Raw genomic sequence first — 25,364 nt, 5'->3', positions numbered from 1 at the left:
TCAAAGATGTCAACACTTGATCATATGCATTATGCCTAGCTAAGGGCATAAAACAATAACGCTTGTTGGGATGTAACCCAATAGTTATCTTATTTTTTTGCTTTTTTACTTTCTGTTCTGGTGTGATGACATGATTATTGCCTCTGTAATGATTGTGTTTTTATGTTTAAAGAATCATGGGCTTTCCCAATTGTTACGTGTTTCTTTCAAACACAAATACATGTGTATTAAGGATTGATATAATAACACAATATATAAGCATATATTAGACTGATGGCGCGTGCACAAGACACAAAGATTACATCATAATAGTTCTTAATTGCTCCCCAGACAGATTAGAGGATCTTTAATTAGGATAGTTATAAACGTTATATATGTAGCCAAAGCTAGATGTTAAGCCACAATTTCCTTTGAAGACGACACAGGTTCCTCATCGCCGTAGTTGTGGAGACTACGGCGAGCCTTGAAGCTGTCAGTGAGAGATAGCATCAAGGAGACCAAGCTCTCCTTCACCGCATCTGCTTCCGTAGCGTCCCGGTCAATCGATGTCGGCGAAGGTTTGCTGACGCAGCCTAACGAAACTCTGGTTCTTGTTCATGAAGCCGACCATGATCAACCTTGCCGAAGGTGGCTGACGCGGCCTCACGAAACTCTGGTTCTTGTTCATGAAGCCGCCCATGATCAACCTCGCCGGAGGTGGCTGACGATGCGCTGACAATCTCTGAATGGCTTGGCCGCATTCGTCGAAGCTCAGGAGGTTGCGGTGAGCCTTAAGCCCGTCGGTGAGAGCTAGCATCAAGGATACCAAGCTGTCTTTCAGCACAGTGTCCGCCGCAATCGCCCTCGGCGGAGGTGGCTGATGCAGCACCAGGGCTTGGACCAACTCGACGAAACTCTGGTTCTGTAGGTCGAATGTAATCTCCTTGTAGGTAGTGGTGGCCTTGGACTGGGAGAGGAGAGGAAAGATTAGAAAAAGCACCAACATGACCTTGACCATGGTGTTGTTGGTTGCTTCTGTGTGAATGTTTGTGCATGGCGTGACTGTAGCTGCGGCTAGGTTTGCTATAAGATAAAGTTAGCGAGCGCGTTATCATTCAAATCAGTACAACCATCGCACTGGATAGCGACGTGTTCATGTCAATTTCGTATAAAATAATTAAATGATGATTTATAATTTTTTAGCGATGTCACGTGGCAATTTAAACATTTTCGCTTGCTTTCGTTTTTGTTCCACAAGTCAAGTTTGCTTTTGTACATGATATTTTATTATTCAGATGCGATATTATTATGAGATTCCACTATTATTATTATTATTATTATTATATTATATGACATTTTTATCATTAAAGATATGTCATTTCTATTACTAATACATGACATTTTATTACGATTACGATATGTTATTTTTCATTTATGAATATATGACATTTTTATTATTAAGAGATGACATTATTTAACATGGCATTTTCTTCTTCTTTGTTGACCATGGCATTATTATTATTTTGTAGTGAATTCCAAGTTCTACCCCCTATATATATATATATATATATATATATATAGACACACACACATTTGTGACACTAATTTCCCCGTCAAGTGAAAAATCGTCTAGAAGACTCCTTTTAGAAGCTTTGAATCCTTGTTTTCTAATGCGTGTCCATTAGACAAGGTGTGACGTGGCGTCCAAGATCCAAAAATATCTGGATGGCGGCATGGCATTGATCAGATGAACAATAGAAGTCTGGGCATGATCGTCAATGATGCCCTTCCTTTTTCATTTTTTATTTTACGAATCATTGAGGCAACATGTCGATTCTATCTAACATAAAAAAATGAAGAAATGATGTAAAATTATGTTAAAAGTCTCTGAAATACTTCGGTGGCATTTTGATTGATGTTCCACTAAATGAGGGTAGTATGTGTCACAAATGTGCAACTACTACAGGGGGTAAAAAGTATAATTCACTCTACATTTTAATATCCATGTATGATATTAGACGACGATATTATTTCATAAATCGAGAGCATGGTATTTCAAAATTTAGGGTGTCTCTGTTTCTTTATAGGAAAATGCTTTTATCAATGTCGTTTGTTAAATAAAAAAATTCAACTGCACCTCTTGAGTCAATTTCGCCGAGGAAACGATCAAAAATGAAGGCTGGAAGCTGCTCCCTCCGACGGTTCATCGGGAGTAACTTATAGACGATCTATCTCCAGCAATCAGGGTCTCAAAAAATGATCGAAACTAGTTGATCACGAGTATTCATGTTTTTTTCTTCTTCCAAACAAATGGTGAGTTATTCATGTCTTGCAATCTAGACACCCATGGATGAGGCGGAAGGCCAGGCCACAAGAAATCACCCGTGCAAGTAAATGTAAACCCCCCAGCAAAAAACCCACAGTAAGAACCCGCAGTAAAAACGTGATATCCCAACAAGATCACGCTGATCCAGGTGACGTCACGGTGACCAAGGCGAGGCACAAAACCACAAGAAACTCGAAATGCGTTGGAAACCCTAGCGAAAGCACGCATGGATCGGCAGCACTCGTCGCGCGGCGAAAGGCGGCGTTTCGAATCGCTGAGATCGGCGCCCCCAGCGGCCGGAGCGAGGCCGCGCCGTGCGCCATAGGAAGCACAGGGTGAAAGCACAGCCGCCTCCGTTGCTCCGAACAGCAGCGATCCGCCCAATCGCGGCGCACCTCGCGGATCGCTGACGTGCCGCCCCACCCGGCTGACGGCCCGGGCCCGCAGGCCCCGAACGCGCGCGGCACATGCAGAAATATCGGCGCGGCCCCAAATTTCCAAAATCCCGCCCAAGCCCCTGCGCGCGCGCTTCTTTCCCCCGCCCCCCCCCGCGTCCGCCACAATCGCGTTTGCGCCCCTCGCGGATTGCACTGCGCGGCGGCCCGCCCCCCTACCCCTTGTGCTACGCAACATGACAGCCCGGCCCCACGACGCATCGGGCCCCGCGTGTCATCGCTGGGTGGGAATCGTGGGGTGAGAAGGGCGGTGGATGGGTCCGAAAATTCGAATTGGGGGTTGTGGGCGGGCCCTCGGAGATGGGGCGGAATCGCGGATACGCCCTCGGGCGCGTGCCGAGGCCGAGCGCTTCTTATCCCCTCGTCCCAACGCAGCGTTAGCCCTCCCTTGTCTCCGTCTCCGTCCCCTTCCTTCCTTCCTTTCCCCAAACCAGACCAGGAGCGCCCTCCCCACCCCAACCCCAGGTGAGCCTCCCCCGATTCGCCTCGATCCGCCCGATTCCCACCGGCTTTCGCCGGCCCTCGAGCGGATCTGACCGGATTTCGCGTTTTCGCCGCAGGAAACCAGCCATGAAGGGGGCCAAATCCAAGGGCGCCGCCAAGGCCGACACCAAGTAAGTTGGCCACATCGATTTGATTCGAGTAACCAGATCTGTTTTTTTCATGGGTTCGGCCTCTCTGATCTGTTGGCCGTGTGTAGGTTGGCGGTGAAGAGCAAGGGGGCGGAGAAGCCGGCCGCCAAGGGGAAGAAGGGAAAGGCAGGCAAGGACCCCAACAAGCCCAAGAGGGCGCCCAGCGCCTTCTTCGTCTTCATGTACGTCCTCGGATCCACCATCCTTCCTGTTACCAGATTCTCTTTTTTTTCTGCCCGTGATTTCCGGGCGGCCGTTGTTCTAAACCTGACCCTGCTTCCGCTTGTTGGTTGGTACCATCTATCAGGGGCGAGTTCCGCGAGGAGTTCAAGCAGAAGAACCCCAAGAACAAGTCCGTCGCCGCCGTAAGTTCCTCCCACACTACTGATTTGCTTTGCTTTCTCTACCACCACCACGAATGTACAAATTAATCTGCCAGGCCCTGTAGATTGGGTCATGATCTGGGAACTGACCAGTTGCTTCCGCGGTAAAACTTTTATTCAGGTCGGCAAAGCGGCCGGTGAGAGGTGGAAGAGCTTGAGCGAATCCGTAAGCCATCGTTCCTTCCTTCTCCTTCAGGACCTTCCTGCTTAACCCTAGCTTGCTAGGTTTGTCTGTTACCTTGCTTTTTTTGTGGATGCGTATGCTGACATGCGAGTTATCTCGATTTGCTTTGCAGGAAAAGGCCCCCTTTGTTGCCAAGGCCAACAAGCTCAAGGGCGAGTACAACAAGGCCATTGCTGCCTACAACAAGGGCGAGGTACCGACATGCAGACCCCAGCTGTTTAACCTTGCTGTTGTTTCTGTTCTACGTTCTATAGTGCTCATCTTTGGACCGTGATTTGTTTGTTTAGAGCACTGCTGCTGCCCCAAAGAAGGCCGCTGCCAAGGAGGTAGAGGAGGAAGATGAGGAGGAATCCGACAAGTCCAAGTCGGAGATCAATGACGACGATGACGATGAGGGTAGCGATGAGGTATAACACACCGCATCCTGTGTACTGTATACTGTCTCTTGTATCCAACTTGCCAGGCATGCTTATTGATAACTAGAATGCTGCATTATTCCTTAGCTGTAGATTGTATGTTTAGATCGTAATGAGGTGTGGCTGGACTGGTTTCTGTTGAGCTCTATCATGTAGAGGTGGTCAAAAAATTGGATCGATAAAAAGAAGTATAATAGTATTAGTTAGGAAGGTCTTGAATCTCAGGCATAACAAGCACCTGTTAAGAACTGTTGTAGTATATGTTCTGAACATGAGCATAATAAGCTTATGCTGCTGCTCGTTGCAGGACGAGGATGACGACGAGTAAAGAAGAAGCATCTTTGCTCCGGCGGACAAGGCGGGAGCTGCTGCGCGAGGCCCCTGAGCTGTGGGTGGTGGTTGTCATAAGGAGCCTATCCATCTCCACTAGAATTATCCCAAGTTTCACTTCACACCGTCATGTTGTTTTACCTTTTTCATGTCGTCCGTCCATCCGTCCTGCTATAACGGATAGCGCTCCCTGTTGGCGCCCCCGCCGGCGGGGTGCTCCTTGCGGTGTTAGGGTGTATGTCCTCCGCCGCTGGTGTGCCCCTGCCTGTACCTACCTAGATGGTCACTCTTTCCGTCCATTGTCATCGGCTAACATTGTGATAATATCAGTTTGGGTAATGTTAGATTAAGCTGTTGTTGTCCTGTTCTTGTTGTGCGTCTATGTTTTATGCTTGGTTTGTTATGTGATTGTTGCCCTTGTGCACGAGCTGTGCGTGTATGGTTTGTTCCTTGTTATGCTCGCTTGGTTTGTTCTTTGATCGATGCTGTCTTTTCATGAAGCGGGCTTACAAGTGCAGGTGGCATCGCTGCCGTGCTGTGCCTGGTTGGAAAAATGCTTGCCACTTTGTCCAACTTGTTTGTCAGATTTGTAGCTGTGGTCTTGAAATTACGAGCTTTGTTATCCCCAGTTCTTGTGCTGCCTGGATTGGACCTTGCCTACCCATGTTTGCAGGTAGTTGTACCAATTATACCGAAATCTTCCTCTTTGATTGACGGTGGATGGAACAGTCCAATATATCACCCCCCCTCTTTGTAGCACTATATGTTGTGGCCAACCAATCATTGACCGGACCGCAGATTCTTTGCAAAAACTTACTTGCGCTGTGATTCTGCATTCCAAGGTCAAGCTCATCAGGAGATTGCTGTTTGTTTGCATGTCGTCGAGGAGATGACCACTCTTTGCATTTTCTGTCGCTCTTGCTTCTTTGCATCCCTTCCCTTTCGTAGCCAATCAATCATTGGTACATCCAGTGGAGCAGTGGAATCGACCACATTTTTCTCTCTTCAAGTTGCAGAGAGAGATTCGTGGTCGCGAATTCTCCAGGCCTGGCCGTGTTGCGTCGCCAAAGGGGAGATGCCATGCATCCATCCATCATGGGCCAAAGCTCTCGCGTTGAAAACAATGGTGGCGGAGTGCGGCCCGTCGTCAGGAAAGATATTTGTGGTATGCTGGGGATTGGAATGAATGAATGAATGGAGGAGGAGCCGTTGTGTTTGCAGCAGCTGCCCGTATGTCTGTCTGCTGCTCCAGGCATCCATGAATGCTCGCTCGGTCTCTGAGTCTGGGACCGGGCCGACATGTCTGCCCGGCCGCATTTACGACCCTGCCTGCCTGCGGGGAAGGACGGCCTTTTGATTTTTTTCTTGTCGCTGATGACTAGTGCTACTACTTGGATCTGTCCCGTGGTTTCAAATTCCGAATCGCTGCGGTTATGGTGTCAGTGACCGGGTGGAGCGGTGGTGGGGTTAATCGGGATATTAAATTAAGAGCGTGTCAGAGGAGTAAATAGCATCACCCGCCTCCGTAGCATAGTGGTAGTGCGTTCCCTTCGTAAGGGAAAGGTCGTGAGTTCGATCCTCACCGGGGGCTTCACCTTTTATAAGGTTTTTCTTTTTTTCCCCCTCTAAAATTCTGATTTGCCAGGTTTTCATTTTGGAATTGCTAATCATGATTTACGAGACTACTTTATTTTGCACCCACACTCGAGTCACGTGGTTTGTCAGTTTTTCTTTTTTTCCCCCTCTAAAATTCTGATTTGCCAGGTTTTCATTTTGGGATTGCTAATCATGATTTACGAGACTACTTTATTTTGCACCCACACTCGAGTCACGTGGTTTGTCAGTTTTTCTTTTTTTCCCCCTCTAAAATTCTGATTTGCCAGGTTTTCATTTTGGGATTGCTAATCATGATTTGCGAGACTACTTTATTTTGCACCCACACTCGAGTCACGTGGTTTGTCAGTTTTTCTTTTTTTTCCCCTCTAAAATTCTGATTTGCCAGGTTTTCATTTTGGGATTGCTAATCATGATTTGCGAGACTACTTTATTTTGGCCAAAATCCTACACCTACGGAAAGCTACGAAGAATTACGTAACCTGCCTCTAATCCTCCTCTCTCTCCCCAGGGGGGTGGGCCCATTCTCCCCCTTATTACAACCAAACTAAGCCACGTGAGCTGCTACGTAAATTTTTGTAAGAGGTGTACGTAGATGTAGCAAAGCTCTTATTTTGCATCCACACTCGAGTCACGTGTGAGGCGTGTGGTGCTCCCATGTATGACATGTGTGCAGTGGTGGAGATTCATGTGAGCCAACCTGGGCGGTGCCCTCCCCAACTCATTGAAAAGTATGTGTATATATCTTGACATTAGAACAACTTATCTACTAAAAATCAGCTTATGGTGACTAACTTTGCCCCTCCGGCCAATGGCCTCTCCATGACTTTAGCCCAAGCTCCGCCACTGCATGTATGGCTACCATATGCTATGCTTGTTGTCCATGTAGGACAATAGTTGCAAGACAGAATAGATGGTTCGCGGAGCTCTCATGTAGATGTGGTTGATGTCAAGCTTGGAGATGGGTTTGATCCCAAAGGATTGGATCTACACCAGGCTGGAAGCGTGTTGTGGAGTCAGTTTTAAACAAGGCCTCAGATTGGAGGTGGGTGAAGGGAAAGGTCGTGAGTTCGATTCTCACCGGTGGCTTTCAACTTTTATTTTTAGTTTGTCATTTTTTTTAAATTCTGATTTGTCAGTTTTTATCTCTAACGAATGGACTTCGTTCCTGGGATTGCTAATCATGATTTACGAGAGTACTTTATTGTCATTTTTTTTAAATTCTAATTTATCTCTAACGAATGGACTTCATTCTCTAACGAATGGACTTCATTTCCGGGATTGCTAATCATGATTTGCGAATGGACTTCATTTCCGGGATTGCTAATCATGATTTGCGAGACTACTTTATTTTGCACCCACACTCGAGTCATGTGTGAGGCGTGTGGAGCTCCCATGTATGACCTGTGTGGCTACGGGCTACCATATGCTATGCTTGCTGTCCATGTAAGACGATAGTTGCAACTTAGAGTAATAGATGGTTCACGGAGCTCTCGTGAACCCGCGCCCTTCCATCGCCATTGCTGACGCCGTCCCAGTCCCCAACCTGACCCCTAGCCATGCCTCCGCTACAACAAGGTCCGTCGTCGTCTCCATCCTCAGCACCTTCATGTTGGGGAACGTAGCATGGGAAACAAAAAATTTCCTACGCGCATGATGACCTATCATGGTGATGTCCATCTACGAGAGGGGATTTCCGATCTATGTACCCTTGTAGATCGCACAGCAGAAGCGTTAAGAAACACGGTTGATGTAGTGGAACGTCCTCGCGTCCCTCGATCCGCTCCGCGAACCGTCCCACGAACCGTCCCGCGATCCGTCCCACGATCCGCTCCAATCTAGTGCCGAACGGACAACACCTCCGAGTTTAGCACACGTACAGCTCAACGATGATCTCGGCCTTCTTGATCCAGCAAGAGAGACGGAGAGGTAGATGAGTTCTCCGGCAGCGTGACGGCGCTCCGAAGGTTGGTGGTGATCTAATCTCAGCAGGGCTCCGTCCGAGCTCCGCAGAAACGCGATCTAGAGGAAAAACCGTGGAGGTATGTGGTCGGCTGCCGTGGCCAAAGTTGTCTCAAATCAGCCCTAATAGCTCCATATATATAGGAGGAGGGGAGGGGAGGCTTGCCTTGAGGCTCAAGGAGCCCCAAGAGCTGCGCCACCAAGGGGAGGAGGAGTTCTCCTCCAATCCTAGTCCAACTAGGAATGGAAGGTGGAGTCCTTCTCTTCCTTCCCACCTCCTTTTTTTTTCTTTTCTCTTTGATTTTCTATCTATGGAACATAGGGCCTTCTTGGGCTGTCCCACCAGCCCACCAAGGGCTGGTGCGCCACCCCCAAGGCCTATGGGCTTCCCCGGGGTGGGCTGCCCCCCCGGTGAACATTCGGAACCCATTCGTCATTCCCGGTACATTCCCTGTAACTCCGAAAACCTTCCGGTAATCAAATGAGGTCATCCTATATATCAATCTTCGTTTCCGGATCATTTCGGAAACCCTCGTCACGTCCGTGATCTCATCCGGGACTCCGAACAACATTCGGTAACCAACCATATAACTCAAATACGCATAAAACAACGTCGAACCTTAAGTGTGCAGACCCTGCGGGTTCGAGAACTATGTAGACATGACCCGAGTGACTCCTTGGTCAATATCCAATAGCGGGACCTGGATGCCCATATTGGATCCTACATATTCTACGAAGATCTTATCGTTTGAACCTCAGTGCCAAGGATTCATATAATCCCGTATGTCATTCCATTTGTCCTTTGGTATGTTACTTGCCCGAGATTTGATCGTCAGTATCCGCAAAGCTATTTCAATCTCGTTTACCGGCAAGTCTATTTACTCGTTTCCGTAATACAAGATCCCGTGACATACACTAAGTCACATTGCTTGCAAGGCTTGTGTGTGATGTTGTATTACTGAGTGGGCCCCGAGATACCTCTCCGTCACACGGAGTGACAAATCCCAGTCTTGATCCATACTAACTCAATGGACACCTTCGGAGATACCTGTAGAGCATCTTTATAGTCACCCAGTTACGTTGCGACGTTTGATACACACAAAGCATTCCTCCGCTGTTAGTGAGTTATATGATTTCATGGTCATAGGAACAAATACTTGACACGTAGAAAACAGTAGCAACAAAATGACACGATCAACATGTTACGTCTATTAGTTTGGGTCTAGCCCATCACATGATTCTCCTAATGATGTGATCCCGTTATCAAGTGACAACACTTGCCTATGGTCAGGAAACCTTGACCATCTTTGATCAACGACCTAGTCAACTAGAGGCTTACTAGGGACAGTGTTTTGTCTATGTATCCACACATGCACCGTGTTTCCAATCAATACAATTATAGCATGGATAATAAACGATTATCATGAACAAAGAAATATAATAATAACTAATTTATTATTGCCTCTAGGGCATATTTCCAACACTCCACACGGAACAAAGACTGTGAGATCGGTGCTCCCTTTCATTTATGAGGCATTTTCGGAGATGATTGAGTCGATCTCTTCGGTGCCTCAGGAGATGCTCATGGCAGCTAGAGAGCGCGATGGAAGGAACGAACAGAGCGGATCCGGGACGACACCTTGTCGTGCTCCCTATGTGTGCGGAAATGAAGAGAGGCGGATCAAGTGGTAGAGGAGGAGAGCAACTCGAGCTCGAGATCCGCGGCTTTGCGATTTGTGGAGGTCTCTCGGGGCCATGGTGAATCGAGAGGAGATAAATCTGGTGAGGAGGATCCACGCGAGGCAACCGAGGAAGAGAGGAGGGCGATGCAGCCATTCTCGCCCTCTCCGCTAGTGGGGTCCGTGCGTTGGGTGAAAAACTACGACACGAGGCGAGACGGGGATGCATACTGGGGCTACACCTGACGAGTACCCCGCCATTTCCAGCGCCGGTGGATCCCCTACCTTAATTATCCCCAACACCAGCAATAGATTGACTGTTGTTCAAGTACATCTGGTTGATTTCAAGCTTGGAGATGGGTTTGATCCCAAAGGATTGGAGCTACGCCATTGCTGAGGTTGGAAGCGTGTTGTGGAGTGAGTTTCAAACCAGGCTTGGGATTGGAGGTGGGTGAAGGGAAGGAGCTGGGTGGCTGCGTGATGGGGTCTACTGTGAGTGGGTGTGAGGCAGATCCCACCTAGTTCAGCCCAATGTGGAAGGACAATGGACAATGCTTACCATACCATGGGATCACTTGATCCCTCTCGGTACATCATGTACGCTTTGTGTGTTGATCAACTTGATTTACTGTTTGACTTAGTCTTGATCAATCTTGAGACTTATCTTCTCTTGTTCATAAAGATACCGTCTTGAAGGAAAACATGAATGTTCCTACAATCTTCTTCTTCAAGACATGCTTGCAAAAAGCTTAACTCTCACATGATCAATCTTTGGATAAATCCTTGAATGCCACCTTGGTCATCTCATAAACTCCGTGATACCAACAAATGGACTTCAAGAAATGCCTATGAACAAATTCTTCGAATATAACATATGGCAACCATTAGTCCATAGGGATTGTCATCAATTTCCAAGACCAAACATGGGGCCACAATGTTCTAATAACTTCCTCCGTCCTGAATTACCCGCCGCGGAAATGGATGCATCCAGACAGTAATTCCAGACGAAGAGAGATCGAAAGATTATTTTCACAAAAGGAGTGAACAACAACCGAAAATATTCTAATCACCCGACGGATCCCACGCTAAACATCGACCGTCCTCCCTAGGCGCCACACGTGCCTACGTGAGCCTGCACCACCGCCACGTGTTGGTACGGCATGCGGCAACAGTCACTGCAACAATAGAGTTGTTGCAATGGCGGTTGTGACGCGGTGATGTTTTTTTGCAACATGGTTTTGTTGAATAAAATTGCAACATATGATTTGTTGCAGGAATACATTGAAGAGGTCGGAGATGCTGCTGTAAATTTTACAACCAGGATATTTTTACAAAAATATAGAGAAAAGACCGGATATATTGCAAGTTTTGCAAGTGGGATCTGTTGCAGGCATTATGTTTAAAATTAGAGTCTTGTTGCCGAAAAGAGAAGAGTATTTTTGCAACCGGGATCTTGTTACTCGAATGAGGTTTGCAATACAGCATTTGTGGTAGGAAAATAGAAAATAAAACAGACGACTCGCATCATATAATTGGACGAACTGCAAGATGATGGATCTTTTAAAAAGATCCATCGGCGGACAAGTAGTAGGCCCCGAACAATAAGGCTTGTTGATTTGTAATATTTTCATTTCTCATGCCCAAGGCGTGGTTTGAGCCATCCGGCATCCAAGCATTGAGATTCGTGCAAAGGCTGGGGGACCAATATTGGATCGAGTGAGTTTGACTCGGGCATAACATAAGAAATCCAAGTCGATTATGGTACGTAGAGTTTGCATTGCATACATACAAGCTACATACGGACGTGCTAGGATCAAACTGTCGTCGTGAACGCCCACACAGAAACCACACTAATCTAAATTGTTTGATCGTGCGCGGGATGACTCCTCCCTCTCAGAAATCCATTTGCCGCCACTGTTGACAGCAGCCAGCAGCCAGGAACACCAGTCCTCCTCCTCGACCAGCAGCCAGCACGATCGCGACGCCCGCCGCCGTTCCAAGAATCCGACCGATGCTCGGCCAGCCGAGCGTCATCGCCCGCCTCATGGGCATGGAGGACCATCACCAGACGACGGCGACGGCGGTCGTCCATGCCTCGGAGGGAACCACGACTGTCATCAGCCTGCTGAAGCCGGCGTCCTCCCAGGTCGAGCAGCCCAGGTGCGGCCCGCTCGGCTCCCACCACGGCCGCCGCATCGGCGGGGATTACTACCGGTACTGCCTCAACAAGATGAAGCCAGGGCGGCGGAGGCGAGCTCGGCGCGATGGTCGCCGCCGCGAGCATCCGCAGGAGGAGCTGCTGGATAAGATCAAGGAGGACTTCCGCGCGTCCTGGCAGCTCGCCTCCACGGCCACGCCGCCGCTGGGGACGGAGGATGAGGAGACTGTTGCCGATGCGTCCGGGAGGAGGAGGAGCGGTGATCGGGTGGCCGGGCTGTTGGACGGGAGGTGCATCCAGAGGATCGCGCAGGAGAACCTGCGCCGGGAGAAGATGGCGAGGTACGGCTATGGCGGCCGTCGGAGCAGCGTGGAGGAGGAAGAAGATGGCGTTAAGGCGCTGGTGGTTGGCCTGAAGAAGAAGAATGCTGAAGAAGAAGCCGAGCAGCTCCATGGTGGTTCAGAAGCTGGGGCGTCTGAAGAATTCTCCGGTGATCATGACCAAATGAGCTCCACGTCGTCCGAGAAGTCGCGCGGCATGCCGGCGACACGGATAGCGATCCTCAGGCCGACCACTGGTACTAGTACTCGCGCTGTGGCCGGCGATCATCGGAACGCGCCGCCGTCGTGGAAGGCGGTGCGGGACGGTGGCATGGACATGGAGGACTTCCTCCGGGAGGTGAAGGAGAGGGCCGAGAGGCTCAAGGTCGAAACGGAAGCCAAGGCCGACGGCCCAGGCGACGTCGTTGCCAAGGCGAGGAAAGGCTGGGGAAGCGTCGGCGATGACCCGGCGGGAACGGCTCAAGACACGGCGAGGCAGATAAGGGAGGCCGTCGGCAAGAGGCTGAGCCGGCTGGAGTCCTTCCGCGTCTTCCGAGGCGACCGCAGCCGCCGCGACGGCGCCGCGGCGTCGCCGTCCCCGGAGCACCGGATGCTGAAGAGCGTCATGGCGAGGACCGAGGGCATGTCGCCGACGAAGATCACGGGCAGAGGACCGAGGGTCAGCAGGTGGTCACCATTGCGGGCAGGATCCGGCGTGAACGACCGGCAGAGCCCTGACCGTGACCCGCGTCGGAGTCCGGCGAAGCTGCACGACGACGGAATCGACTTCGTCGCCGCGTCGCCGCGGGCGCTGCTCCGGTCGTTCTCTGCCCCGGCGGCGGGGTGTTCGGACGCGTCTTCTGTAGGCGCGGGGAAGCTGGTGGACCGGTGCAGAAGCCTCAGCATCTTCAGAGGGACGGTGGCCAGCCTGAGGCAGAGCCTCTGCTTGGGCGGAGGAGCATGGAAGCTGTTGCTCATGCATCTGTCCAAGAAGAAGGCTTCCTCTCCGGCGTCTCCTCGTCAGAATTTGCTGGCCGGACTGGCCCCTCCTAGCCCGGTGTCGCCGTTGGAGGTCAGCGGCGGGCGCCATTTCTCCGGCGATCTCAACTGCACATTCCTCCCAGGTACCGGACCGCAAAAGTCTGAAGAAGTCCATTGCTGCATTCCATATGAATCCTCTGCTTCAGCATTGCAACGTTTTTGCAGAGTCGAGTCCGAGATGGAGTCCCAGGTGTTCGTCGGAATTCGAGGCGTCGGTGGGCGGAGGCGAGTCGCCGTGGGAACGGAAGGCCGACGCCGCGGCCGAGAACGACGACCCTGACACGGCGTACGTCAGGGAAGTGCTCGTTGCCGCGGGGCTGTTCAACGACGACGACGGCGACACGGCTGCGTCGAGGACGGACTCGATCGTCATCTCCGAGGAGGTCTTCGACGAGGTCGAGGACGGGTACTACTACCGCCATCTCCGGCGCCGCGACGACGGCGCCGGAGAGGACGAAGAGCTCGGAGCGGCGGACCGCCGCAGGCTGCTCTTCGACCTGGCCAACGAGGCGCTGCTGGCGGGCGCGAGACCTGCCGTCTCGTATTCTTCGCCGTATTGTCTGCGCCGGTGGGTCGTGGAGTGCAACAACGGCGCGCCGTCGTCGTCGCGGCTGCGAGGGAGGGAGCTGGAAGACGAGGTGTGGCGTCACGTGGCAATGGTGACTGTGGACTACACGGCTGAGCGCGAGGTCGGGAGGTCGCCGTGGGTGCCGGAGGCGCTGTGCGAGGACGCCTGCGCCGTCGGGAGGAAGATCGAGCGCGCCATCTTCGACGAGCTGCTCGGCGACGTCGTGCGTCAGCTGTTTGTCTGACTGCACCTGATCGAGCAGGTTTTGTAGGAAAAAAAAAATACTTGGAAGTGGGCTGCAGCCTGCATAAGTTGGAAGCAGAGACCAACAATGTCCTAGGCACAGAGAGAAGCCCAATGCTGCAGTCCTAGTGTCAGTGTGCAAATCATGATGTACATTGTTAATTCGAAAAAAAATATTTGATGTACATTGTAGCTTATGATTTGCAATGTACAACATCTGTCCCCTTTTAAATATTCTTTTACCCTAAACTCGAAAAGGACATTTCTTATTCTTAAATAATAAGGGGGTCAAAATGAACATCATTGACTGGACGCGCCCGCGGACGGGATCATATCTGTCCGGTTGCAGATGCTCTTAGAGCATCTCCAACAACCGCGCTTCGCGCGCCGCCAAACAAATGTGTTTGCCGCGCGCGCTTCGGCTGGTTTAGCGGGGGGATAGGCGCTGGCTCCAACGGCCGCGCTATAATACAGCACGCGCGCCGCTCCAGCAGCGCCCAAAAATACAACGCGCACAGCATGCACAAACCACATATACATTTCAAAAAATAGGAGTAAAAATGATCAAACAAACAAAATAAATCAACAATAAATAGTCATTACAACTCAAACAAATAGTTTATCGTTCAATACAACAAATAATGCAATAAACACAACCAATAGTTCATGAACAATACAATGTCGAATGCAGAAATCATGCTCTTTGTCGTCCATGCCATGCCCACCACTCTTCAATCAAATCCTTCTGAAGTTCATTGTGCGTTGCGGGACGCCGAATGGCATGATAGGAGGCAACAAAACAGGCTACCCTTTCAGGCCCCCGTCGCACTCACACGGGATGTCCCAAGAGCTCATAGTGTGAGTAGTCTAAATCTTGACCACACTCATTCTCGATGATCATGTTGTGCATGATCACACAAGCTTGCATGATGTACGAAAGCATTTTTTGATCCCAATATCTAGCCGGTCCTCCCACAATAGCAAATTTGGCGGCGGCAGCGGAGATATGCCGGGGAAGCGCCTGAACGGTCGCCGGGGGGCGCGGGCGGCGATAGGCCGGGGAAGCGCCTGAACGGTCGCCGGGGGGTGCGAGCGGCGGCGGCGGCGCGGCCGGATGGGGGGGGGGTGGAAGTGGGTAGCGAGCGCGCGAGAGTGGAGGAGCGAGCGCGGGAGCTGGCGCAGCAAATAAGCGGCGCGCGATTGCGTTTCGGCCAGCGTGCTGAACTGCATATGCCGCGCGCGTCGTTTTTGCGCGTCCGCTGGAGCTACCCGCCGCGTTGCGCGCGCGCTAAAACGGGCTATTTTGCGGCGCGGTCCTAGTTTAACGCGACTGTTGAAGATGCTCTTACCTCCAGCGAAACTGTTCTGCCTGTTTGTCTCGGATCTTGCAGACACACATTAGTACTCACATCAGTGAATTTGTGAAGATTGGATGGCTGCATAAACATAAGAGGCTCTAGACTTCTAGTGCTAGCAGGACACGAAAAACAACCAATTGCAAATTTAATCAGAGTGCAGGCCCTGGAGTTCCAAATGAAGTGGATCGAGTTTGTTCCATTCATGAAGCATGTGGGGCCGTTGCGGATAATGCTGTCTCCTTATCATTTTTCTCATAAAGGATTCCGGACCCAAGGGTTCCTGAAACATTTGAATCACATCGGGACCCAAAATCAGTTATTAATAGTATATACAAAACTGACCGAAATAGGACCAAACTCCGAGTTTTGACGAGTTCCCCGTAACCGGACCCCGAGGTTTCCGAAACGTGCAGATCACACCGGGACCCAAAATCAGTGAGTAACTGCATACAAAACTGGCCGGAATAGGCCAAAACTGCGAGGTTGACGAGTTCCCCGTAACCGGACCCAAGGGTTCCCAAAACATTCAGATCACATCGGGACCCAAAATCAGTAACTAATAGCATACAAAACTTGCCGGAATATGCCAAAATTGCGAGTTTTGACGAATTCCCCGTAACCGGACCCTGGGGTTTCTGAAACGTTCGGATCACAACGGGACCCATAATTAGTGAGTAATAACATACGAAACTGGCCGGAATAGGCCAAACTACGAGTTTTGACGAGTTCCATGGAACCGGACCCGCGGTTCCCGAAACGTTTGGATCACTATGTTGGAAATATGCCCTAGAGGCAATAATAAATTAGTTATTATTATATTTCTTTGTTCATGATAATCGTTTATTATCCATGCTATAATTGTATTGATTGGAAACACAGTGCATGTGTGGATACATAGACAAAACACTGTCCCTAGTAAGCCTCTAGTTGACTAGCTCGTTGATCAAAGATGGTCAAGGTCTCCTGACCATAGGCAAGTTTATCACTTGATAACGGGATCACATCATTAGGAGAATCATGTGATGGACCAGACCCAAACTAATAGACGTAGCATGTTGATCGTGTCATTTTGTTGCTACTGTTTTCTGCGTGTCAAGTATTTGTTCCTATGACCATGAGATCATATAACTCACTGACACCGGAGGAATGCTTTGTGTGTATAAAACATCGCAAAGTAACTGGGTGACTATAAAGATGCTCTACAGGTATCTCCGAAGGTGTTCGTTGAGTTAGTATGGATCGAGACTGGGATTTGTCACTCCGTGTGACGGAGAGGTATCTCAGGGCCCACTCGGTAATACAACATCACACACAAGCCTTGCAAGCAATGTGACTTAGTGTAAGTTGCGGGATCTTGTATTACGGAACGAGTAAAGAGACTTGCCGGTAAACGAGATTGAAATAGGTATGCGGATACTAACGATCGAATCTCGGGCAAGTAACATACCGAAGGACAAAGGGAATGACATACGGGATTATATGAATCCTTGGCACTGAGGTTCAACCGATAAAGATCTTTGTAATATGTAGGATCCAATATGGGCATCCAGGTCCCGCTATTGGATATTGACCGAGGAGTCCCTCGGGTCATGTCTACATAGTTCTCGAACCCGCAGGGTCTGCACACTTAAGGTTCGACGTTGTTTTATGCGTATTTGAGTTATATGGTTGGTTACCGAATGTTGTTCGGAGTCCCGGATGAGATCACGGACGTCACGAGGGTTTCCAGAATGGTCCGGAAACGAAGATTGATATATAGGATGACCTCATTTGGTTACCGGAAAGTTTTCGAGCATTACCGGAAAAGTTTCGGGCTCATCGGTAGTGTACCGGGAGTGCCGGGAGGGGTGTCACGCCCCAAGGGGTCTCATGGGCTATGGGAAGAGATAAACCAGCCCCTAGTGGGCTGGAATAAGTTCCCACTAAGGCCCATAAGGTTTGAGAAGGAGAAAACACAAGGTGGAAAGAGTTTCCAAGTGGGAAGGTGGAATCCTACTCCAAGTAGGATTGGAGTAGGACTCCTCCACCTCAAATTTCGGTCAAACCTTGAGGGTTTGAGGCTGCCTCCTCCCCTACCTCCCTCCTATACAACTGAGGTATTAGGGCTGATTTGAGACAACTTTTGCCACGGCAGCCCGACCACATACCTCCACGGTTTTACCTCTAGATCGCGTTGCTGCGGAGCTCGGGCGGAGCCCTGCTGAGATTAGATCACCACCAACCTCCGGAGCGCCGTCACGCTGCCGGAGAACTCATCTACCTCTCTGTCTCTCTTGCTGGATCAAGAAGGCCGAGATCATCGTCGAGCTGTACGTGTGCTGAACGCGGAGGTGCCGTCCGTTCGGCACTAGATCGGAGCGGATCGTGGGATGGATCGCGGGACGGTTCGTGAGACGGTTCGCGGGGCGGATCGAGGGACGTGAGGACGTTCCACTACATCAACCGCGTTCACTAACGCTTCTGCTGTGCGATCTACAAGGGTACGTAGATCGGAAATCCCCTCTCGTAGATGGACATCACCATGATAGGTCTTCGTGCGCGTAGGAAATTTTTTGTTTCCCATGCGACGTTCCCCCACAGTGGCATCATGAGCTAGGTTCATGCTGTTGGAATTATGCCCTAGAGGCAATAATAAATATAGTTATTATTATAATTCCTGTATCAAGATAATAGTTTATTATCCATGCTATAATTGTATTGAATGAAGACTCATTTACATGTGTGGATACATAGACAAAACACCGTCCCTAGCATGCCTCTAGTTGGCTAGCCAGTTGATCGATGATAGTCAGTGTCTTCTGATTATGAACAAGGTGTTGTTGCTTGATAACTGGATCACGTCATTGGGAGAATCACGTGATGGACTAGACCCAAACTAATAGACGTAGCATGTTGATCGTGTCATTTTGTTGCTACTGTTTTCTGCGTGTCAAGTATTTATTCCTATGACCATGAGATCATATAACTCACTGACACCGGAGGAATGCTTTGTGTGTATCAAACGTCGCAACGTAACTGGGTGACTATAAAGATGCTCTACAGGTATCTTCGAAGGTGTTAGTTGAGTTAGTATGGATCAAGACTAGGATTTGTCACTCCGTGTGACGGAGAGGTATCTCGGGGCCCACTCGGTAATACAACATCACACACAAGCCTTGCAAGCAATGTAACTTAGTGTAAGTTGCGGGATCTTGTATTACGGAACGAGTAAAGAGACTTGCCGGCAAACGGGATTGAAATAGGTATGCGGATACTAACGATCGAATCTCGGGCAAGTAACATACCGAAGGACACAGGGAATGACATACGGGATTATACGAATCCTTGGCACTGAGGTTCAAACGATAAGATCTTCGTAGAATATGTAGGATCCAATATGGGCGTCCAGGTCCCGCTATTGGATATTGACCGAGGAGTCTCTCGGGTCATGTCTACATAGTTCTCGAACCCGCAGGGTCTGCACACTTAAGGTTCGACGTTGTTTTATGCGTATTTGAGTTATATGGTTGGTTACCGAATGTTGTTCGGAGTACCGGATGAGATCACGGACGTCACGAGGGTTTCCGGAATGGTCCGGAAACGAAGATTGATATATAGGATGACCTCATTTGATTACCGGAAGGTTTTCGGAGTTACCGGGAATGTACCGGGAATGACGAATGGGTTCCGGGAGTTCACCGGGGGGGGGGGGGGGAAACCCACCCCGGGGAAGGCCATAGGCATTGGGGGAGACACACCAGCCCTTAGTGGGCTGGTGGGACAGCCCACAAGTGCCCTATGCTCCAAGGAGAAGAAAATCAAGAGAGAAAAAAAAAGAGGAGGAGGTGGGAAGGAAGGGGGACTCCCTCCCACCAAACCTAGTCCAACTCGGTTTGGGGGGGGGGGGGAGAGTCCTCCCCCTTGGACTCGGCCGACCCCCTTGGGGCTCCTTGAGCCCCAAGGCAAGGCACCCTCCCTCCCACCTATATATACGGAGGTTTTAGGGCTGATTTGAGACGACTTTTCCATGGCAGCCCGACCACATACCTCCACGGTTTTTCCTCTAGATCGCGTTTCTGCGGAGCTCGGGGGGAGCCCTGCTGAGACAAGGTCATCACCAACCTCCGGAGCGCCGTCACGCTGCCGGAGAACTCTTCTACCTCTCCGTCTCTCTTGCTGGATCAAGAAGGCCGAGATCATCGTCGAGCTGTACGTGTGCTGAACGCGGAGGTGCCGTCCGTTCGGTACTAGATCGTGGGATTGTTCGCGGGGCGGATCGAGGGACGTGAGGACGTTCGACTACATCAACCGCATTCTCTAACGCTTCTGCTGTATGATCTACAAGGGTACGTAGATCACTCATCCCCTCTCGTAGATGGACATCACCATGATAGGTCTTCGTGCGCGTAGGAAATTTTTTGTTTCCCATGCGACGTTCCCCAACAGTGGCATCATGAGCTAGGTTCATGCGTAGATGTCTTCTCGAGTAGAACACAAAAGTTTTTGTGGGCGGTGATGTGCGTTTTGTTGCCCTCCTTAGTCTTTTCTTGATTCCGCGGTATTGTTGGATTGAAGCGGCTTGGACCTACATTACTCGTACGCTTACGAGAGACTGGTTTCATCGTTACGAGTAACCCCCTTTGCTCAAAGATGACTGGCAAGTGACGGTTTCTCCAACTTTAGTTGAATCGGATTTGACCGAGGAGGTCCTTGGATGAGGTTAAATAGCAACTCATATATCTCCGTTGTGGTGTTTCCGTAAGTAAGATGCGATCCTACTAGATACCCATGGTCACCACGTAAAACATGCAACGACAAAATTAGAGGACGTCTAACTTGTTTTTGCAGGGTATGCTTGTGATGTGATATGGCCAAACGATGTGATGTGATATATTGGATGTATGAGATGATCATGTTGTAATAGAAATATCGACTTGCACGTCGATGGTACGGCAACCGGCAGGAGCCATAGGGTTGTCTTTATACTAACGTTTGTGCTTGCAGATGCGTTTACTATTTTGCTAGGATGTAGATTTGGTAGTAATAGCATGAGTAGCACGACAACCCCGATGGCAACACGTTGATGGATGATCATGGTGTGGCGCCGGTGACAAGAAGATCGTGCCGGTGCTTTGGTGATGGAGATCAAGAAGCACGTGATGATGGCCATATCATGTCACTTATGAATTGCATGTGATGTTAATCCTTTATGCACCTTATTTTGCTTAGAACGACGGTAGCATTATGAGGTGATCTCTCACTAAAATTTCAAGACGAAATTGTGTTCTCCCCGACTGTGCACCGTTGCTACAGTTCGTCGTTTCGAGACAACACGTGATGATCGGGTGTGATAGAGTCAACGTTCACATACAACGGGTGCAAAACAGTTGCGCACGCGGAACACTCGGGTTAAGCTTGACGAGCCTAGCATGTGCAGACATGGCCTCGGAACACATGAGACCAAAAGGTCGATCATGAATCATATAGTTGATATGATTAGCATAGGGATGCTTACCACTGAAACTATACTCAACTCACGTGATGATCGGACTTGGGATAGCGTAAGTGGATCATGAACCACTCAAATGACTAGAGAGATGTACTTTTTGAGTGGGAGTTTAGCATATAATTTGATTAAGTTGAACTCTAATTATCTTGAACATAGTCTAAGTCCACTTTGAATATATTTGTGTTGTAGATCATGGCTCACGTAACAGTCATCCTGAATTTTAATACGTTCCTAGAGAAAGCTAAGTTGAAAGATGATGGAAGCAACTTTGTAGACTGGGCTCGTAATCTTAAGCTAATCTTACAAGCTGGGAAGAAGGATTATGTCCTTAATGCTGCGCTAGGAGATGAACCACCCGCTACGGCTGATCAGGATGTTAAGAACGCTTGGTTAGCACGTAAGGAGGACTACTCAATAGTTCAATGTGCAGTCTTGTATGGCTTAGAACCGGGACTTCAACGTCGCTTTGAGCGTCATGGAGCATTTGAGATGTTCCAGGAGTTGGAGTTTATCTTTCAGAAGAACGCCCGGATCGAGAGGTATGAGACCTCCGATAAATTCTATGCTTGCAAGATGGAGGAAAACTCATCTGTCAGTGAACATGTGCTCAAAATGTCTGGGTACTCAAACCGTCTAGCTGAGCTGGGGATTGAACTCCCGCAAGAAGCTATCACTGATAGAATCCTTCAATCACTGCCGCCAAGCTATAAAGGCTTTGTGTTGAACTACAACATGCAAGGGATGAACAAGTCTCCCGGCGAGTTGTTTGCGATGTTGAAAGTCGCAGAGTCTGAACTCCGTAAAGAGCATCAAGTGTTGATGGTGAATAAGACCACTAGTTTCAAGAGAAACGGCAAAGGCAAGAAGGGCAATTCGAAGAAGAGCGGCAAGCCTGTTGCCAATCCGCCGAAGAAACCCAAGGCTGGACCTAAGCCTGAAACGGAGTGCTACTATTGCAAGGGTATGGGTCACTGGAAGCGCAATTGCCCCAAGTATCTGGCAGATAAGAAGGCGGGCAAAGAAAAATCAGGTATATTTGATATACATGTTATTGATGTGTACTTAACCGGCTCTCGTAGTAGTGCCTGGGTATTCGATACCGGTTCTGTTGCTCATATTTGCAACTCGAAACAGGAACTGCGGAATAGACGAAGGCTGGCGAAAGATGAAGTGACGATGCGCGTAGGAAATGGTTCCAAGGTTGATGCAATCGCCGTCTGCACAGTGTCACTTCAGCTACCGTCGGGATTAGTGATGAACTTAAATCATTGTTATTTAGTGCCTGCGTTGAGCATGAACATTATATCTGGATCTTGTTTATTGCGAGACGGTTACTCTTTTAAGTCAGAGAATACTGGTTGTTCTATTTCTATGAGTAACATATTTTATGGTCATGCACCGAATGTGAGAGGATTGTTCATATTGAATCTTGATAGCGATACGCATATACATAACATTGAGACCAAAAGAGTTAGAGTAAACAATGATAGCGCCATATTTTTGTGGCACTACCGTTTGGGTCATATTGGTGTAAAGCGCATGAAGAAACTCCATGCTGATGGACTTTTGGAGTCACTTGACTTTGATTCACTTGACACGTGCGAACCATGCCTCATGGGCAAGATGACTAAGACTCCGTTCTCCGGAACAATGGAGCGTGCAAGTAACTTATTGGAAATCATACATACCGATGTGTGTGGTCCAATGAGCGTGGAGGCACGCGGCGGATATCGTTATTTTCTCACCTTCACTGACGATTTGAGTAGGTATGGTTATGTCTACTTGATGAAGCACAAGTCTGAAACATTTGAAAAGTTCAAGCAATTTCAGAGTGAAGTGGAAAATCATCGTAACAAGAAGATCAAGTTCCTACGGTCTGATCGTGGGGGTGAATATCTGAGTTTCGAGTTTGGTGATCACTTAATAAAATGTGGAATTGTTTCACAGTTGACACCGCCTGGAACACCACAGCGTAATGGTGTGTCCGAACGTCGTAATCGTACTTTGTTAGAGATGGTGCGATCTATGATGTCTCTTACTGATTTGCCGTTATCATTTTGGGGTTATGCATTAGAAACAGCTGCATTCACTTTAAATAGGGCACCATCAAAATCCGTTGAAACGACACCATACGAACTGTGGTATGGCAAAAGACCAAAGTTGTCGTTTCTTAAAGTTTGGGGATGTGATGCTTATGTCAAAAAGCTTCAGCCTGAAAAGCTGGAACCCAAAGCGGAAAAGTGCGTCTTCATAGGTTACCCAAAAGAGACAGTTGGGTACACCTTCTATCTCGAATCCGAGGGCAAAGTGTTTGTTGCTAAAAACGGAGCTTTTCTCGAGAAGGAGTTTCTCTCGAGAGAATTGAGTGGGAGGAAGATAGAACTTGAGGAGGTTGTCGAACCTCTCATCCCTCTGGATGGTGGCGCAGGGCAAGGGGAAACCTCTGTCATTGCGACGCCGGTTGAGGAGGAAGTTAATGATGATGATCATGAAACTCCAGTTCAAGTTTCTGTTGAACCACGCAGGTCGACGAGATCACGCGCTGCTCCAGAGTGGTACGGTAATCCCGTCTTATCAATCATATTGTTAGACAACAATGAACCTGCAAATTATGAAGAAGCAATGGTGGGCCCAGATTCCAACAAATGGCTAGAAGCCATGAAGTCCGAGATAGGATCCATGTATGAGAACAAAGTGTGGACTTTGGAGATACTACCTGAGGGCCGCAAGGCTATTCAGAACAAATGGATCTTTAAGAAGAAGACGGACGCTGACGGTAATGTGACCGTTTATAAAGCTCGACTTGTGGCGAAGGGTTTTTCACAAGTTCCAGGAGTTGACTACGATGAGACTTTCTCACCCGTAGCGATGCTTAAGTCCGTCAGAATCATGTTAGCAATAGCTGCATTTTTCGATTATGAAATCTGGCAGATGGATGTCAAAACGGCGTTCCTTAACGGTTTCCTTAAGGAAGAGTTGTATATGATGCAACCCGAAGGTTTTGTCGATCCTAAGAATGCTAACAAGGTGTGCAAGCTCCAGCGATCCATTTATGGACTGGTGCAAGCATCTCGGAGTTGGAACAAACGCTTTGATGAGGTGATCAAAGCATTTGGGTTTATACAAATGGTTGGAGAATCTTGTATTTACAAGAAAGTGAGTGGGAGCTCTGTGGCGTTTCTAATATTATATGTGGATGACATATTACTGATTGGAAACAACGTAGAGCTTTTGGAGAGCATAAAAGGTTACTTGAATAAAAGTTTCTCTATGAAGGACCTGGGAGAAGCTGCTTACATTCTAGGCATTAAGATCTATAGGGATAGATCAAAACGCCTGATAGGACTTTCACAAAGCACATACCTTGATAAAGTTTTGAAAAGGTTCAAAATGGAACAGTCCAAGAAAGGGTTCTTGCCAGTTTTACAAGGTACAAGATTGAGTAAGACTCAGTGCCCAGCAACTGATGAAGATAGAGAGCATATGCGCTCCGTCCCCTATGCTTCAGCCATAGGTTCTATCATGTATGCGATGTTGTGCACTAGACCGGATGTTAGCCTGGCCATAAGTATGAAAGGTAGGTTCCACAGTAATCCAGGAGTGGATCACTGGACAGCGGTCAAGAATATCCTGAAGTACCTGAAAAGGACTAAGGAGATGTTTCTCGTGTATGGAGGTGACGAAGAGCTCGCCGTAAAAGGTTACGTCGATGCAAGCTTTGACACAGATCCGGATGACTCTAAGTCGCAAACCGGATACGTATTTATTCTTAATGGGGGTGCAGTAAGCTGGTGCAGTTCCAAGCAAAGCGTCGTAGCAGATTCTACATGTGAAGCGGAGTACATGGCTGCCTCGGAGGCGGCTAAGGAGGGTGTCTGGATGAAGCAGTTCATGACGGATCTTGGAGTGGTGCCAAGCGCACTGAATCCAATAACCTTGTTCTGTGACAACACTGGTGCCATTGGCTTAGCAAAGGAACCACGGTTTCACAAGAAGACCAGACACATCAAACGACGCTTCAACTTCATCCGCGACTACGTCGAGGAAGAGGACGTAAATATATGCAAAGTGCACACGGGTCTGAATGTAGCAGACCCGCTGACTAAACCTCTTCCCCGGCCAAAACATGATCGTCACCAGAACTGTATGGGTGTTAGATTTATTACAATGTAATTCACATGGTGATGTGAGGGCTAGATTATTGACTCTAGTGCAAGTGGGAGACTGT

General features: G+C 48.9%; 2 protein-coding genes and 1 non-coding gene across 4 annotated transcripts; all 3 read left to right on the top strand.

Moving 5' to 3' along the window:
• The first annotated feature begins 3,131 nt into the window (after nt 1-3,131).
• On the top strand, nt 3,132-5,055 carry LOC123407018 (HMG1/2-like protein). Of its 2 annotated transcripts, none has more exons than XM_045100048.1 (8): nt 3,132-3,221; nt 3,318-3,374; nt 3,461-3,574; nt 3,700-3,757; nt 3,897-3,941; nt 4,072-4,152; nt 4,247-4,366; nt 4,683-5,055. In XM_045100048.1, the coding sequence occupies exons 2-8, from the start codon at nt 3,331-3,333 to the stop codon at nt 4,701-4,703; spliced, it is 483 nt and encodes a 160-aa protein (XP_044955983.1). In that variant the 5' UTR covers nt 3,132-3,221; nt 3,318-3,330; the 3' UTR covers nt 4,704-5,055. The 2 variants fall into 2 exon arrangements, with proteins under 2 accessions (XP_044955983.1, XP_044955984.1); XM_045100049.1 differs by having other exon boundaries at nt 3,157-3,225; nt 3,321-3,374.
• A 1,169-nt stretch (nt 5,056-6,224) lies between these two features.
• Nucleotides 6,225-6,296, top strand: TRNAT-CGU. The gene has a single exon. It is a non-coding gene; the product is annotated as a tRNA-Thr (tRNA).
• A 5,675-nt stretch (nt 6,297-11,971) lies between these two features.
• LOC123409627 lies at nt 11,972-14,502 on the top strand. Its single transcript, XM_045102486.1, has 2 exons — nt 11,972-13,562; nt 13,645-14,502. Exons 1-2 carry the CDS (start codon nt 11,972-11,974, stop codon nt 14,289-14,291), a joined length of 2,238 nt encoding a protein of 745 aa, XP_044958421.1. The 3' UTR covers nt 14,292-14,502.
• The last annotated feature ends 10,862 nt before the right edge of the window (nt 14,503-25,364 follow it).

Source organism: Hordeum vulgare, chromosome 7H (assembly GCF_904849725.1).
Source record: "Hordeum vulgare subsp. vulgare chromosome 7H, MorexV3_pseudomolecules_assembly, whole genome shotgun sequence".
NCBI lineage: Eukaryota > Viridiplantae > Streptophyta > Magnoliopsida > Poales > Poaceae > Hordeum > Hordeum vulgare.
Note: the sequence above shows the minus strand (reverse complement) of the source record. Positions and strands in the feature narration are given on the sequence as shown.